At 29.1% G+C, this 19,942-nt stretch overlaps 1 protein-coding gene across 4 annotated transcripts in view; it reads right to left on the reverse strand.

Moving 5' to 3' along the window:
- Positions 1-19,942, reverse strand: part of LOC102675637 (neuronal acetylcholine receptor subunit alpha-7-like) — a 265,300-nt gene that overhangs the window by 36,065 nt on the left and 209,293 nt on the right. For all 4 annotated transcript variants that reach the window (XM_006611465.2, XM_006611466.2, XM_031508539.1 and 1 more), the window contains one exon: positions 11,425-11,534. In XM_006611465.2, coding sequence (XP_006611528.1) covers positions 11,425-11,534 — 110 coding nt within the window. The remainder of the gene's footprint in view (positions 1-11,424; positions 11,535-19,942) is intronic.

Genomic DNA, 19,942 nt, shown 5'->3' on the forward strand with positions numbered 1-19,942 from the left:
TATGAACAGCGAGGAAGAATTTGACAATATAAACGAAATTAAAGATTCTGACGACAGTGGCAATGAAAATTATCACAATACTGTAAAAGAAAAAGAATGCGTATTATTTCAGATATTGAAAGCGAAAATGAAATAAAAGATGCTGATAATGAAGAAAATACTGTGAAAGCAGGATCCCATAGATAATCTTTTCATATACTTTATAATTGTTTTTAGATTTTTGATTTGATAGTCATCAAGCCATTTGGATTATTATACAAAAAGACCACTGGAGTAAATAAAATTCGAAAGAATTTTTTCTTTCAATTAGCTAAAAAATTGAGCAGTGAGCATCACGATGAACAAAATACTAGCTTCAATTTAATGTCTAACTATATTTACATTAAATCTAACAAATATGTATGCGGAAAATATACATTCAAGATAGAGTTTACATGTAAAAAATGTATTGAAGACAATAGCAAATAAAAATTTATAGATTTTAAATAAATAATTTACAAAAAATTGCATTTTAATATACCTATTAAAAAGACGGATTTCATTAAAAAAAGGTATATAGTCAATGTCCGTAAATCTAGTGTTAAAAATAATGATTAATGAAAGATAGCATTAGAGATTATTTAATTTTTAATTGATCTTGAAGATTACGCTATTTTAATTTATTTTTCTCTAACCAATAGAAAATTATTTTTCTCTTTCCAATAAAAAATTTACAAATTATAAATTGATCGGATCATAAATTATTCTCTCGCAATAAAATAAAATAAAATAAAATAATCGATTGAATAATATTCAATCGTAATGTAGATTAATTTTTAATTAAATAACATCTCGAATACATTTCATAAATAAATCATTATATAGGAAAATATAATACAAAAGTTTCAAAATATAATTAAATTCTATATAAAAAATATTTACTTCAAGTTCGACTTTTCTACCAAAATAAAGGAGATTTGTACGAAATAATTCTTTGGATTAACGACGATGATATCGAAACGTTAATGAAAAACTTTAAAGCACGATCCAATTACGACATCATCCTAAGACGCGTTGAGTCGTTAACAGAAGTGCAGGAACAATTATTTTACCTTGCCTTCAATCCCCGCTATTAAACGTTAATCTGTTTTCACAGATTCCATTTGCGATGCACGGGCGCAAACAATGAAGAATAATCGAATCTAAAACAGCATTGCGCAAACGTTAAGTGTACGATTAAATTGGAAGAAGCGTGTAATTTTAAAGCGACTATAAGTATATATTTAATTTATATATTATATTACGTGTAGTTTATTTTAATTTAATTAATTTAATTCAATTTACACTATGTTTACATTATGTTGTACTATATACTTAAACTATTATCGATTACAACATTGCAACTCTTCGACGAAACTTTTCAAAGATTTGAAAGAATTGGAATCCATCACGATTTACCATAAATTGATTATGCATTAATAGATAATATTCGTTAAATTAAAGGAAAAAATTAAAACGCAAGCAATTAAGCATCCAATCTTTCTACGTTCTCGAAATCAATATCTCGCACTAAACATCCGTATTCTCGTCACCATTCGTCGCGAATAATCCATCATCTGCTCTGATATAATAATAATTTGAGCGTGCAAAAAGAAGAACGGAGAAATTGCAGTGTACGATAAATAAAAGGAAAAAGAAAGATTCTCAAAATAATGGTAATTAAATTGGAAAGATGAGGAATTTTTAAAAGCGATTAAATGTATAAATGTTGATGTAAGTTGGATGTAAGAAATAAGGAAGAAATTGGAATTGATGGTAAATAGAAAAGAAGGAAAATGCTCGAATCGTGCCAAGAATCGAAGGTGGTAATTAACCGAGAAAAGAATTTATGAAAATCGTGTTACAGAATATATATATATATAATTTGGAAAGCGTGTTGGATGCAGGCGAGAAATATAGCGATGGTAAATATTCGTTTATTTGTCGGGACAAGCCGGTTGCGAATGAAAAGTCATCGATTGGCAATGTTTATTCGTATGGAAATTAGGGGAAGCGTATTATGCAAATTGTTCGTTTGTATCGGCCAAATATTATGTTGTATCGTGTAATTTAGTTTTCGATGATTTTATAAGGGATTTAATTTTTGTTGAGAAGAAACAAGTGTTGCAAAAATTTATGGATAGATATTTAAACTAATTTCGAGGAAATATAATTTAAAAATTGTAATTGTTCGTTACAAAATTATTTACCAGAACGATTTTATTTTAAATTATTATATTATATTATTAAACTTGAAAATAAAAGTACAAAACGTCGATCGAGATTTTTTTATCAAGTTGTAAGCAATTTAAGTTGGCGTTAAATGAAATAAGATGAGGATAGAACGCGTATGGCAGTATGACAGAGATAAAATTAGATCTTCATCTCACTTTTAAATTAATAAACTTAAATTGCTTATAACTTAATAAATAAACTTCCTCCAATATTTTGTACCAACTTTTGTTTTGATCTCTAGAATCGATCCTCCAAAGATGTCTCACAAACGTATTAAATATTTTAGGTTAGGTTTAACCTTAACTAAAATATTAAACAGCAGAGCAGAAATGATTAATCATTCTGAGTGAAATATAAATTTCTATTCTGGAAATCAGTATACATATATATTTCTTATTGCTGTAAATCATGTACTATTGTATTATCCCACTCTTCCATATGAATTAATAATGTAAATAGTTTAACGTGACAGCATGGCAGACATTATATGATACAATGGAAAATTAACGCACGCAGTAGCAAATTAAATTACTATTTCACACGTGGCTTGTAAAAATATGACCACGCTTACAATAAATAAAATTTCTGCACGTTAATTTTACGTTTGTAAAAATGAAAAATTGAATGTCAATGATGTTTCAAATATAATTATCTTTTTCTCATCGATACATTTATCATTTTGCAATAGTCGATTTATTCATAAATCAGTCATTAATATTAATATATATACATATACATAAATATGTATATTACATTATTTTTTTATAAATTTTTTATAAATTTATTCATAAATCAGTCATTAATATTAATAATAATAGAAATATAAACCTTAAAGTTACTTAAAAATTTTTCAGAAATAAACTACGCTTATTTTCGCTATAATCAATCAATTACATTAAGATGGATGAAATTTCATCTCTTTCGTGTATCTTCCATTCATTTGGATAAAACATTCATACAAATAAATTATGAATCAGATACATACGTATATTTCAAACACCGTTATCTTGCAATGTTTGACATGCACGCATTGTTATAATTCAACTGCTTGTAATTATTTATTATAGACGAGTAAGTTTATGCAACGTTCTTACAAAAGAGATGCGAAACTAGATAAATTCTGCATCAATTTTTAGTTTAGACATCCGGTATGCGGTAAGTTTATACGCATCAATTCTGTACACGTACGTAAGATTTCCTTTACACGTACACAATTCCCAACATTTGCATTTTACTTTCTTTGCTTTATCTAATTTAAAGAATTTTTCCCTCATATTCCGCTAGTATTTAATTCTTTTCTCGCAAATTTTTTAATCGATTAGGAATCTTTCTTTTAAAATAAATAATATTAAATTGTCCTGTAAATAAATTGTCATTTTAAAAATTTATTTGCAATCGAAAGAATCATTAACTATACGAACAAAATCAAATTATCATCGATTGATAAACGATTGCAAATAGAATACGTAACGAAAGCAATAATAGAAAATGTTAAATAATGTAATATACATTCGTATCGATATTCTTTTAATACCTAATAATCAAAAAATTACACAATATTTTTACTGCAGAATTTGTTAAATCTGGTAAAATCTTCGAGAAAAATCGGATCACAAAAATTAATCGTTGAACAAACTTTTTTAATTTGCAATAGAGGCAAAAAATTTGAATTGGAATTATTCCCATTTTTCTTTCGGAATAATAATAAAAAAAGAAAATGTTTGAAAATTTTTCCTGCCAAGTCGATTTCGCTCTTTCCACGCCCCTTTATTGGAATTATTAATCCCTTGATACCCCTCGATTAATCGATTCTCTCGAATATACCGATCTGTCGATTTATTCAACAAAATTACCGATTGTAGCAGATTCTCGAAACCACGAACGTATGATAACGTATACACGTGCGGCACGTACGTTCCGATCAGTATAGGATACGTGAGGTAACAGCTCGACTCCAGCTAAAATACCCTCACGTGAAATTTGATCACGTTGCAGCGACCAAAACGATGACAATTTTATTTTCGTTTTACCTATAAATTGCTCGTCACTTAAATGAAAATACCAATATGTGAAATAGAGTTATGGACCTACGCTCGTCGAGTCGTTTCTTCTACAATCGAGTGAATATCGATCGAGCGAAGAATGCGCATCTCTCCCTTTTACAAGCAATTTAGATAGAATTTAATAGGAGCGAGAGAGAGAGAGAGAGAGAGGATCGCAACTTTGGAAAGAAAAAATCTTTCGCATAATTAGCAGAATTTTTCAAATTTGAATAAATTTGCACAGAATTGTAACGGAAGCAGATTTAAAATGGCTTATTTTTTATTAGATTTGGAACTAAATTTCCATCCAATACAGAACTTTTTTTAACATGGATTATGAATGAAAAATCGATCAGAAATGGAGGATCTGTATCCCTTTTACAAAAACAAAATTCTCATTGTTACTCATCCATTTCTCTTTTATTAATCACATACGAGTCCATTTATATTTGGAAATTAATTCTTAATATTTTTACGAGTTACACGTAAATTCTATTATTCATAATTCGCAGTAAATAAACAAAATTATCCAAATAATGTTATTACATACACTTGGCGAAATTATATTGAAACAATACAAACATTTATTTATACAATAATGTATTTATACAAATTATTTATACAAACATGTATTTATAAATAAATGTATTTATAAATACATATAGCAGGTAATCCGTTTGGCAAATTGTGTCTCATTCTCGCGAGATCGTTTATTTTTCGTTGACACCCTCGCGTTATTTTGCAGGGGAGAAACTTACTTTATTATAACACGCGATACCAAGCTTATCCCGTTACTTTTAACAACACGATAATTGACAGCCGTGTTTCAAATTTATTTTAATTAATTACGGGGATTTAAAAATTTATTTAACCGCGCGATGCATTGCCAAGGAATATAAACTGTGCTCTCGTTGTTTATTACTTCAATTCAATTTTTTTTTTTTTTAGACAGTCAATTAATTAGCAATGCCAATTTTCTGATAAAATTACTGAATTTTATATACACGATTACATTGTGCAATTATAATCTCGTTGGATAAAAACGTGTTATATTTTAATTATAATATAAATATAATATAATATAAACGTGTTAATTTTTTAATTATAATATAAATTTTGTTTCGAGATCATTACTAAGGATTAAACTGTTTGTCCAAAGATAGATCAATAATGATCTTCTGTTCCAAATTTTATTACATCTTTTTTCGTTAAACTGTTTACGCGCTATTATCTTCGACACAAAAGAAACTCAACACTCGGCGAAACGTTTACAAACTTGCGGGCAAAAGCTGGGGCAGAGAAGTTAATAACAGCGGTGTACGATTTCTAGTTGCCAAGATGCCAAAACCGTTTCAAAAGCTGCATCGTGGGATAGACAGAAACAATGCAAGGAGGAGTAAAAAGCGCGAAAAAGTTTGACGACGACGTGGAGAACTGAGTTGGCCACACATTAAATAAAGCTTAATTAACTTCGATTGAAAATATCCAAATAAAATTTTCAATCATCTCCATTAAAATATCTCGTTTAAATATTTAAACGAGGAAATAAAAAAGAATATAACATAATATAAAAAAATCTCGTTAAAAATCAATTTCATTTATCATCATTATTATCCACTTCCCATCCGAATGAAATCGCTCGTTATTTACAATATCACTTTCGAAATTGAGTAAAAAAATTTCTCGCCTCCTTCGACCGAGTTAAAATAACAATTCTCTCCTAATTTTCGAATTAATCATTTCGAATCGCTTTGAGGCGGCTTTTTATCCTCAACCCCGTCCTCCAACGTTCCTCCACGTATGCCGATATACCACGTCCGTTTCTACCGGAAGTGAATCACCATCTCTTTCGAGCCGCGCCTTAAAACCGAACTTTTTAATTCGACAAATACCGAGCCGATACATTGCCTACTTAAAAACAATAGGGGGCCGCAAGCGTTTTCCGACAATATATTTCCCCGCGCAGAGGGGGGAGAAGAAAAGGAGAAGAGGAGGAGGAGGAGAAGGAGGAAGATACTTTTCCTGATTCTCTTTAAATGGTGGCGGTGGCTTTGTTTTTAATGCGACTGACCCACTTGGCCCGGCGTCCCACTTTTGCCCCACATACCACCACTTCTGATAGTTCGGAATTTAGATCGTTCTTAACGGATCGGCTGTCTCGATAAACTTTTTTTCTCCCTCTTTCTCTTCCTTTTCTATTTCCCTCTAGCCACCTCAAATCCTGACGTTCGACAGATCCGTCCGTCGAAAAAATGGTGTAAAAATTGGGGGAGATGACGGATGAAGGGGGGAGGAATGATTTTTGATCCTCTTTGGTCGCTTTATTGTTTTCGGTTTTCCCTTCCCTATTTTCATCGCGATTTCTGGATAACAGGGAGGATTCTTCGTCGACTTTTGGAATTGTGACAGAGTTTCGAGATGAAAATTATTTAAGGGCGAACGAACTTGCGTTTGTTCATCGATGAAAATGTCGATATTTATCTTTAGCAACACTTTTATAATGATTGCGTAAAGTTTTTATAAATTATGAAAGTTTATGATGAAGTTTATCATGGCACTTGCGTTACAAGAACGTAGAAAGAAAAAATCAAAATGATATAATTATTTTCTTATAACGAAGAAGAGCTTGCTTTTCGTCTTTTCAATTTTATGGACAGTTTTCGATAAAATTTTAAATGTATTTTAAAATATATCTTTTTAAAACTTTTTTAAATCCCCATTAAATACAATTTATAGAATGTCTACGAATAAAACGAATAAAAATTTATAATTTCTTATTTCCTCGTTTAAAATTATTTCTACTGGAATTACTGGAAAAAGTCTCATCCCTAACTCTTAATTCTTATTCCATAATTTCCCATTCTCTTTTCTACACTTTTAATCCCAATACTTATAAACAAGAATATACATAACCACACCGATCGATATTTCACACGAGCATGCATTATACTCGATATACAACACCTATCGAACGGAATGGATCAACATTGCAACTTTACCATCCGCTCAATTGCAAAAACAGGACTACAAAGAAGCGTACACGTGGAACAAAATCGCGAGAAACCTCGCAATATATATATATATTGCATCAAACGTGCCGCAACGTAATAAACGAGAACGTCTGGTTCTTGGTCGGTTGAAAAGTGGAGCACACGAGGAACGCGGCGGCGTGACGAGGCGACAAAGCGGCTAATTGATCGATCCTCCATTCACCCGCGCGACCATCTTCGAGAACGATCGGTGTTTAGCGCCAAGATTAATATTGGCCCCTGCGTTTGAGGCCAATTGTACGGCGGAAGTTGGCCAACGACCATTTAAATCTATGGCGGCTGCTACCAACCCTCCCGCCGATTTGTTATAGAAATAATGTTGTGATATTGTTGTGAAATTAATAGGAGGAGGAGAAGACACCGGTGTGCAGGAGAAATTTTGGAAATAAACTCGAAACAACGCTGAAACTCGTGTAATATACGATATATTAATATGCGGTGGGTTTGCAAGAGATAGTGATGGAGTTGAGTGTATCGCGAGTGAGTTCAAGAATCGATTCGAGTATTTTTTGAAGAAGAGGAGCAGAGTTTTATTACGGATATCTTTAAAATATTTTTGAATAAAATCTTTCTTCATTAGGAGAAATTTTGGAAATAACAACACTGAAACTCGTGTAATATACGATATATTAATAGGCGGTGGGTTTGGAAGAGTGATGGAGTTGAGTGTATCGCGAGTGGGTTCAAAGATCGATTCGAATATTTTTTGAAGAAGAGGAGCAGAGTTTTATTACGGATATCTTTAAAATATTTTCGAATAAAATCTTTCTTAATTAGGAGAAATTTTGGAAAAAAAACTCGAAACAACGCTGAAACTCGTGTAATATACGATATATTAATATACGGTGGGTTTGGAAGAGGTAGTGATAGAATTGAGTGCATCGCGAGTGAGTTCAAGGATCGATTCGAATATTTTTTGAAGGAGCAGAGTTTTATTACGGATATCTTTAAAACATTTTCGAATAAAATCTTTCTTAATTATTGTAATTTTTACGATACGATCTAGTTTCGATATCTATTAAAAATTAAATACTGTTTCTTTTTTGAATAATTACAAGTAGAAGAATTAAAATAAAATTTTATTTTTCTTTTATCTTCATAATTTGAGTATTATTTACAAAAGATTCGTTTCATTTCAATATCGAAATATTTATAAATATTATTTTGAAATTGTTAAATATTCATTCTCAGATTCAGATATTACCAACTTGCCGGCCATTTATAACTTTATTCATTATATTACAAATATAATATTTGTATTTCAAATTCCCTTTAATATTCTGAAACTATCTATTATAACTTGCTTTCATCGGTTTCTCGAAAATTACAAATCAAACCAGGATAAATTCCATTTATTTCCACACGTGGCAACTTTCTGCCGAAGGTTGTTCATTAAACGATTAAATATTAATTAAACAGCAATGGTTGCAACAAAAAGTTCGTTGTTCAATTTTACCTAAATTGCAATCGTTATTAAAATCTCACCGTTAAACAAAACTTCAATATATTATATAAACTTCTCCCCAATCTCTTTCTCTACATTATTATTTCCTTTCTTTTGCAAAAAAAAATTAACTACTAATAATAATAATTCAAAATCATCTAAAAACAATATATACAACGCGTTGTTCAAATACGAATGAATAAGACAATGTCAATCTTCTTGGGAGATTGTAATGCAAATAACGTAAACACTTTTGAGGTGATAGTTGGACGAGATTGAATTTTCATGCAATTAGTTACGTGTTCCTTATGCATGATCGATTAAAGGCGGATATGGATTTCGTAGGGTTCTGAGGAACGTTTAATAGATTGTCGACAGAGACGGTTTCTAAAAGTGAATCTGTGACCTGGCACGATATTACGTAGCTACGCGTTAATATCGGTTCTCCCGTACATATACACGTAATTATGTATCGGTGTCTCATAAACATGTGGCTGTGCGTTAAATAATGCAGGGAAAATAGTAGCCACTGTTGGAATTAAAGTAGCGTTTATATTAATGAGACCGATTAACAATTATCAGTATGTTATTAGTCAATGTTAATATGTGTACAATCAATGCGTGTCCTCGAAATAATCATAACACTGTTTACTGTTGATTAAATAATTTATATTTCGGTTCGAATTTCTGAATCATATATCTTCTGTAAATTATTTGGAATAACATTCGTATATTTTTTTTTTTTTTTAGTTTCTAAGATTATTTCGTATGAGAATAATTTATATATGTGTGTTAATATGATATGTAAATGATAACTAGGAATAAAAATTAATTTTATAATTCTAATGTTGATTTGTTGGTATTAGTATTGAGTGTAAGTTAGACTGAGAAAATTTAAATATTTAATTTTTGACATTATTTGATATAAGAGTGATTGATATGTAATATTTGTTCAAATGTATTATAAATTATTATAATTAAAATAATGTAATGTATATGTAATTAAAATGAGAGTAATTGAAGGAATTTAGATATCTACTTTCAGCTTTTTTAATTTCTAACATTATTTGATACAAGAATAATTGACCTGTTATATTTATTTAAATATATTATGCATAATGATTATATTTAAAAAAATTAATAAATAATAGAATTTATATATAATGTATTATTCTAATGTTGGTTTGTTTGGTTCAATTTTAATACTTAAGCTAAATACTACTACATTTAATATAAATTTATTTACAAAAAGATATTTGGAAAGCTAATACATTCAATATATCAGATGAAATTATTTAAAATAATTAATTTTAAAATAATCAACGGAGAAAAGATATTAAAGTTGTATGCAAACAATTAATCAAACGATAATTTATTTTCAAGGAAGCTTTTCTCAAAGAAGAATAGACAGGACATTGCACCAACAATTAGGCAAATCGATTAGTTAATCTATTGACATGTTCCACGATCCTATCCTAATTCTGTATTGATACTGAATAGGGTCAATTACGAAAACATGCTTACGTAATCCATACTTCCAATTTACATATACTAGTACTAGCATCTGGTGCAACTTACTAAATATGCTAAGAAATTTGGCGATAGTATATCAGCAAGTAAACGTGTATATGCAAAACATTATCCACTTTACGTGGATAGGAAGAGAATTTACTCTATCCATAACACGTAGTCTCTTTTATGTGTTAAAAAAAAAGAATCATTGCCACTTCCTTTTCCTTAAATGTGTATATTTTTTAAATTTGTAAAATGCTTATATTATATAGATTTTACAAGAAAATTTTTGAAAATTTTAATTTTAATAAAAATTTGTGTATTATATATAAATGGTATAAATGTAGATCAATTCTTTATTCAATGGAAAATTTCTTTGAGAAGATGAATTCCTTTTCGTTATTTCTTTATGATTTAAAATTTTGTAACCTTATCTTATATTATTGCAGAGTTTATGTGAAAACTTTTATGACTGACTATATATTTAAAAATCTTCAATATTATTTTTTTTTAAATATATTCAATACATTTTCATAAAATACATATATGTATATTTTTGGTGTTGACACTGAAAGAAAAATCCTATCTAAATTATTTAAGAAAATTTTATTTCTTGCTGTATAAACGAAGTAGTTACAGAAATTGATATCAATGAAGTTTGAATGAAGTTTGAATAAAGTTTATCCTAGAGAAAGGAATTTTTATTTCTAGAAAGAAAACTCAAGAGACCAGAAATGAAATTTCTTTCTTTTATTTATAGAAAGATTTCACTGAAAACAAGTTTTTACAAGTTATAAAATAAAATCAATAAATATTATATAAACAGTTTATTATGAAATGTTAATGCATTTCTTCTTATGTCGAGATATTTATAGATTTACTTTTTTTCTATTTATTAAAAAATATAACATAATTTCAACATAACCACATTAAAAAGAAAGAAAGAGAAAATACACGTATTAGATTTATTTCAAAAACGATATTTAAAAGTATGGATAAGAAAAACTTACGTAAGCTTTGTGAAAGATATTGCAATGTCCGAAATATCTTTACTTATGAGCATGCATGATATAAAACAGAATCTACTATGAATATTAAACAGATGAAGGCAGCGTTAAATTACCTGTTATACATGAGAACGTCAGGCTTCCAAAGTCTGTGTGGTGGGATCCTGAGGTCTCTCACTCCCCCATAATCTGACACATTCCATCTCATGTTCACATCATTCCATTCCTGTAATTGAAAAAAACTTATTTTAAAATATCTCTTAGGAATTTTTCATCATATCAAATCACTGATATTATGCAATCCATTATACACTTTTTGTATAAAATAATAAAATTGCAATTGTATAAGGAATAGTAATCTCAAATGATATTTCAATAAATATTAGAATTTATAAAGCATTTTAATATATATCAAATCACTGATATTATGCAATCCATTATACACTTTTTGTATAAAGTAATAAAATTGCAATTATATAAGGAATAGTAATCTCAAATGATATTTCAATAAATATTAGAATTTATAATTTTAAAATATTAGAATTTTAATATATTTGTTTTTATTTTTACTTTTTATTTTATTTCTACTTTACAGTATTTTATCTGCTATTTTCATTTTTTTCTTTTTTAACATATCGTTGTATGGATAGAAAAGATTCTAATTTTAAATGAAAAAATAATTATTTAAGGAATTAATTAAATAACGATAATTAATTTTCTCTGTTTTAACAATTAAACTTTATCCTTTTAAATTTATATTAAATTTTATTAATCCTTTATTAAATTTAAAAATTTGTAAAACATTTATATTTATTCTTTTTTTAATACTATTGTATCTTTGTTCCCTTTTATTTATTTAATATCATTATATATAAATTTTAAATAAAAAAAAATTTCTCATTTCTCTTTATTACAATTAAATTTTTATCTTATCCTTATCCTCTTTAAATAATTTAATGAAATTTCGATGTTTTATTACTCTTTTATTCAAATTTTTCACGATATTAAAAGAAAAACGAGAACGACGTTACATAAAATTCATTTTAAGAAATATACTTTTTAGTTACTTGTAACTCTGTTAAACAATAATAGTTTGCCCTTTTTTCGCATAGACCATGCACTGTCGATTCCATGGTGCTAATATCTTTTACAGGCAAGCTTTCGTGAAAATTTTCCAGACTTTCGCTTAGAGTTTGCGCAACTTTGCGGAAAATACGAGGCGATTTGGCAAGTTGCAAAGTTTTGGCGGTATTCTTTACTTTGTTACTTCGACCTTTACTAGCCAAGACAAGTAAAGATACGAACAGTTAACCGGCAAGGCTACATTATAGTATGCTATCGATCCATTAGGATGTTTTTGCGAACAGCAAATTTAACGGTTAAATGAAATCATGTTTATGGTTGACGTGTTTAGCCAGTGATTTATTTATGTATTTAAATACTTTTATTGTTCAGAATTTGAAGTGATTAATTTTAAATTTTTGTACATGGTTTTTTTCATTACCAAAACATGTATTATTTATTATTATTGAAGAAAACATGAAAATTTTTGTTCAATCTTATTTTAAGTTTTATAAGTTAAAAATACACATAATTTATTTATTTTTTCAATCTTTGATTCCTAAATTTGTATCATTAATCATTGCAGTTTATTATTTATTTAATTTCATTTGACAGACATATCATTTTTAATATAATTAATTATATTAAATTTATTTAATATTAAAATTATATTAAATTAATTAAATATATTATATTTATAAAAGATTGAAATACTTTGATTAAATGAATATATTTCTAATCTAAAATATATTGTTTAATAGAAAAAAGAACAAAACTAATTACTAAACTGTGGATATCTGTGCAATGAAATTTATATATATATTTTTATGAACACAAAAAGACAGAAATGGAACTGAATCAAAGATTTATTTCTTAAGTATCATAATATATACTACTTTTATACATAATATATAACTACTTTTATTTAATCATTAAAATTATTCTTCATTTTTTTTGAATTAAAATTTATTTTCACAAATAATTTTTCCATGTAATTGAAATGTTCGAGGTATTTCGACGATTATTAAACAAAGAAAAGAAATATTTTCATCATCCTCCATATCATAACAAATATAATCATAACAAAGAATGAGCGGAAGAGATCTGACAATGAGTGAAATCGACACTCGTCGAGTATTTGTCCGCAGGAATGCCCGATCTGTTTCGTGCAGGCCATTAGATTCACACCCATTAGTCACCAACTCCCGATTGATTAGCCACTGATGGAGTACACCGGCGGATAATTAATAATGGCCACTGTGCTCGATGGTTTACGTGGCACGCATAGGCCGTTTATTATATATCCATTTCCACGCACATAGGTGTGTGGAAGGTCGACAGAGAGAACCACACTTCTATTATAATGAAATTGGCTCACAGTTGATGTACCCCCAGGTTAAAATCTCCTTTTGTGCATCAATTACACAATTCAAAGTCGATACGAAGAAAGGAGAGCGTGTCGAACATGTTCAAGCGTGTAACAAACCTGATATTTCGATTATCAGCGTTAATTCGATATATCCCAAACGAGAATTCGATTTTTCGTGCCAAAAAAAAAAAAAAAAAAAACGTAAGGAGAAATTAAAAATTTTATCATAGAAACGCACATGAGGGATAGAGAGAGAGAGACACGTAAGTGAAATTAATTTTTGTTTCATCCGGATATCTCGATCGATTGCCGAGATATAACGATTCGAAGTTTTCGTACCGTTTAACATGGCGCGGAGATTATGAATGGGCCCGTGACCCAGTGACCTACATTATTTTCTGGAAACGCGTACTACGTTCTTTCTGGAATTACGTCTGTCGCTTGTCTGGAGTTTGGGATAGGTCAGTGAAAGGAGGCGCGAGCGAGAGGTTCGAGTAAGCGATTAAAAATTATACTTTTCTTTGCACGACGATATCTTGGGAACCGGAAGTCGTATCGAGATAAAGAGGAAAGCGTTTTAAAGAGTAAGGTTCCGCGTTTCTAATGATCGTTCGTTCGTTGCCCGGAAATCATTATCTTCCGAGTTATAGCGGTTCAAGTTTTTTCTAATTTTAATAGGATTTAATCGGTAAATTGGAAATTATCGTTCTCTTTACATGACGATATCTCAGGAACTGGAAATCATATCGAGATAAATAAAAATAGGTTTTAAAGGGGAAAATTTCGCGCTTACAATTGTCTTTCATTCGTTAAGCAAGAATCATTAGTTTTGAAATTATGGCGGTTTAAAGTTTTCCTAATTTTGATAGGATATAATCGAATTTTTATGTATTTTTATTTTTATTTTTATATAATTGTTTTTATTTTTATATAATAATTAAATTATACGATGAATATGTTTGTTTTTGAAGGAATATTTCTTACAACAATTTTATGGATGATATTATGATTTAAAAAAGTTATTCAAAGTTGAATCTTTTTTTAATCGATTGGTTTCGTGTTTGAATTAATTAATTAGACAATTTTTGTGAATTACGTTATTTTTGAACGTTTCTAACCTAAATTTTGAATATAAATTTTGTATATTTTTATGTGAAATATAAAAATCTATTTTGAATAATATTTGCTGTATGTAAATTGATTAAACTTTTTAAAATTATTTTAATAATACGGAGAGACAATATTCTCTCCTCTCTCTGAATCTTTTACTTAGAGAATGCATTACAAAGCATGGATTAGGTTATTTACGAGAAAACCGAGAAATCCATTCCTTTGAAATGGAGACGAACTTGCTGGAGATCTTGTCGACGAACAACGAAAACGAATTTTCTGAGAGTGTCGTCAGTATGGGGAGAAAGGTCGAAATAAAAGAAGAATCGAATGAGAAGAAGATCGTAAAACAAAAACTGGAGAAATTTCCACCAAAATGCTTTTTGATCGATTCACTTAATGCTAAGTGAGAAATCTACCTATCCTGGCTCGGACACATTTTTCCAGTTTTCAACTTGAATGATCAATCTTGCAAACTAGAACTTCCTTCGACAAATAATCAATTTCTTTGAATACGAATTCTAAATTGAGAATTCAACTTATTTTTAAAAAATTTCATGATTTTTTTTTAATATTAGAAATTCAAATTATCCTAACTTTTCATACAAAGTATAAATATTTGGATATCGGAGTTTGAAAATAAAAAAAAATTGTTTTAGTAATAAACTATTGTTTGAATATTTTTAAAAAAAGTGAGAGAAAAATGAATTTTCCTGTCACAAAAATGTTCAAACATTTAAGAAAATTTAAGTTATAAAAGGATTTAAATAACAATTTTTAATAAAAGCCAAATATTGAGTATTAAATTTTTCTTTGAATATTCATACATATAATATTATATATATAATTACCAAAAATAAATAATTTATCGATTGAACGAAAAACAATAATAAACAGTTAAGAAAAATAACGAATTCATTTAAAATAAGAATAAATTCACAGAATTCATTTTGACGATATAAAAATTTTTACTTTTCTTCCAGCATTTTTCTTAATTTTCATTTTATAATACACTTTGATATATTTTTATTCAACGTGTAGAACATGAAAGACAAAATATTATATCAAATATATTTTCATTTTCATTCACCAAGAAAAAGATACGGATAAACCTGATTGCCTTACATAAATCACTTTGACCAAAATTCCAAGCAAGGAAAGTACACAGAGTAATCCTGAACCTAAATCTATTACCATACAAGAATCTTCCATTCTCAACGTATCGTATACGTTCTCACTTAAAATCCCTTCCCTCCCTAATAAAATACCAAATTTCCAGTGGACCACATCTCACCGATATTTGCAAATAATTTGAAATGTAAATTGAACGGGGATGATAAGGAAACGAGGTGACTAAAAATAAATAATTTATTGATTGACCGAAAAACAATAATAAACAATTAAAAAAAATAACGAATTCATTCAAAATAAAAATAAATTCACAGAGTTCATTTTACGATATAAAAATATTCAACATTTTTCTCAATTTTCAAACAACAGTTTATATCACCACAAAAGATTTTCATTTTCTAACACATTTTGGTATATTTTTATTCAACGTGTAGAGCACGAAAGACAAAGTATTATACCAAATATATTTTCATGATTCACCGTAGCCAAGAAAAATATAAACCTGATTACATAAGTCACTTTGACCAAAAATCCAAGCAAGAGAAGTACACAGAATAATCCTGAACCTAATCTACTCTCGACGTATCATATACGTTCTTATTTAAAGTCCCTTCCCTCCCTAATAAAATACCAAATTTCCAGTGGACCACATCTCACCGATATTTGCAGACAATTCGAAATGTAAATTGAACGGGATGATAAGGAAACGAGGCGACGATTCAAAGCGCACGAATTAGGTAATATAAATGCGGCCGGGCACGCGAAAATCCCGAGTTTAATGATTTCCATGCCCGATCCACCTTTCCCCCCTCAAGGATAATTCTAAAAGTTTGCCCTAATTTTCGGCAAGGAACGGTCACGATCTCAACCCTTGCAATATTCATAAACATAAAACTCGGAGTGGCCCCTCGGATTCAATTCGAATCACGACACCCGTTTCCTCCCCTCTCATTCGTCCCCCTCGTCGATCGGCCACTGGGGACCTAATTAAAACGCTTGACCGATTTTCCTTGGTGGAAAATTCGCTCCAAAATCGAGCCAACGTCACCCTTTGATCGAGCAAGATCATTCTTCGATTATCATCGAAGAAACTTTTTGAAGAATAAAAATTATAGTAGCAATATTTTAATTGTATTTTCTATATAAAATACAAACGCTTGACCGATTTTCCTTGGTGGAAAATTCGTTCAGCGATCCAAAATCAGGCCAACGTCACCCCTTGATCGAGCAAGATCATTCTTCGATTATCATCGAAGAAACTTTTTGGAGAATAAAAATTATAAAAGCAATATTTTAATTGTATTTTCTATATAAAAATTTTTCTATCGAGTCAACGTCACCCCTTGATCGAGCAAGATCATTCTTCTATCATGATTATCATCGAAGAAACTTTTTGGAGAATAAAAATTATAGTAGCAATATTTTAATTGTATTTTCTATACAAAATACAATTAAATTTTTATATTAAATTTTATATAAAAATTTTCCTATCGAGTCAAAATCGAGCCAACGTCACCCCTTGATCGAGCAAGATCATTCTTTGATCGTGATTATTATTTCGAAGAAACTTTTTGGAGAATAAAAATTATAAAAGCAATATTTTAATTGTATTTTTTATATAAAATACAAACGCTTGATCGATTTTCTTTGGTAGAAAATTCACTTAGCGATCTAAAATCGAGCCAACGTCACTCTTTGATCGAGCAAAATCATTTTCTTTTAATGATTATCATCGAAGAAACTTTTTGGAGAATAAAAATTATAGAAGCAATATTTTAATTGTATTTTATATATAAAATACAATTAAATTTTTCTATAGAACAATTTTTTTATATAAAAATAATTTACTTCCTCGCTTGCTTATTTGCAAACAAATTTTTTCTTTTTTTTGGAAATTAGTTTTATTCATTTACAAATGATATTAAATGACGTAAACGTAAAAATTTCGAATTATTCGAGGTAAAATGACAGTTCTATTGAAATTCTATATTATTAGTAGCTTCTGTATTATTATTGCTACAGAACCTTAACTTTAATCGTTGAAATTTCCTCTTCGAATAGTAAATTCGGATTTTTCGCGCCTCTTGGCATAGATTCCAACGTTTACTGATGTTACAAAAAAAAAAAAAAAAAAGAAAAAATCTCGACGAGGATTTAGCGGACGTGCCTGCTAAATTCGTTCCTGAGAGGGGGCTGGGAATCTTAGCAATTTCGATTATCGCCGCTTCGAATCCGAACTATTCCGATCGTTCGTTCCGTGGAACGCGAATAAGATCAACAGATTTGTCATTTGGATTCATCGGCATACCGATTTGTCGTCCTCCATTTTGGAAAGATTGTACTTCGGTAGATCGAGGACACTGTGAATTATGGCTGCGTTCCTCGTTATTCAAGATAAATAGGAAATTAATTTAAAAAAGAAACTAATGAAAAAGAATGATTTAAGAAAAAAAGTAACTTAAAAATTTTTATTATAGCTTGATCCTCCTTTACGATTCTGTAATTTCTTGTTCCACGAGTGTCTCATTCTACGCATCAATTATAATTGTANATTAAAAAATATATAAATTATAAAAATATTAACACAATTATAATTATAATATATTATAATTATAATTGTGTTAATCTATCTATCTAATTCCATATATCTTACAATGTCTTCTTGTTCCATTATAATTGTCAAACAACGATCATCTTAATCTAATAATCCGATCATAATTGCCTTAATTTATTTGTCTGATTAGAATTCTTCTAGTTGATTAATTTTCATCTTTTTTCTATACTAATAATCGCCTTGCTTCTTTGTATCTGAACGCGTTTTATCTTGATCGACTTGTATCTGATGGATGTGTTATCGTTCTTATTTAACTGTAACTAACCTATTCGACTCGTGCAATCGTTATTGACACGTTCTACTTGTCCATCATAATTATATTCTTCTACTTAACTGATCACAATTGTCTTGATCCACTTGCCACTTGTATGACGATTCTTTTATTCCATATGAACGTGATTGCCTCTTCTTGCTACAATCGTTTAACTGTCTCTTAAGATAAATGAAATTTCACTACTATCCTTCTTGATTTTAAACTTCTATTTAACGTTTGTAATTTATTTGATAAAACGAAGATTTTATTACATTTGTTAAGACACAATTAATATATATATAAATGAGAGAAAAATGTTCATATTTTCAATTCACGAAAATCGAAGGCTCGACATTTTGTTAAATTCGAATAGCAATTATTTGATAGAATATTGAAAGCAAGAAGTTGCTAATCCCAAGATACCATCTATTAATAGTCAATTTCAAGGATGACGCCAATTATAAAATTCACGGAACATTAAACGCTTGTTCTTCCCTCTAATCTTCTTCTTGCGATTCGAATCCATGACTGACTCGTAGCGTCCAATAAAACCGGAGAGAATCAACGAACTGTGGCTAACAACTAGTTGTACCACATTTTCGCGCGATTTAACTTTTGATTAGCAAAACTGGTCGTCTTCCAAACTTTCAACTCGATCGAGAAACTTTCAACTTTAACAAACTGAATCAGAACTGATGCATCTTTACTAATACGAAATATTAAAACTCACGTTATTTTTATCATTCAAATCGAATCACTCATTGAAAAATAGAAAAATTATTCTTGACTCGAATTTCAAAAGTTTATTTGTTCATTGATTTGTGAAATTTCTCATTTGATTAATTCGTATCGTCGTCGAAATCGTGTTTCTAAAGTATCGTATTATAAGAGAATTAACCTCATAATCATTTTCCAAGTTTTTAGTTCTCCTCTGCTCAGTTTACTTTCCATTCATAATTCATACGTGCACATTTCTCTCTTTAGTTGTGTTAAAATATTATTCGTTGTACAATCAAAGAGCAATATTACAGGCGAAAAGAGAGAGAGAGAGAGAGAGAGAGAGAGAGAGAGAGAGAGAGAGAGAGAGAGAGAGAG

This window comes from Apis dorsata, unplaced genomic scaffold (assembly GCF_000469605.1).
Source record: "Apis dorsata unplaced genomic scaffold, Apis dorsata 1.3 scaffold_88, whole genome shotgun sequence".
Lineage (NCBI taxonomy): Eukaryota > Metazoa > Arthropoda > Insecta > Hymenoptera > Apidae > Apis > Apis dorsata.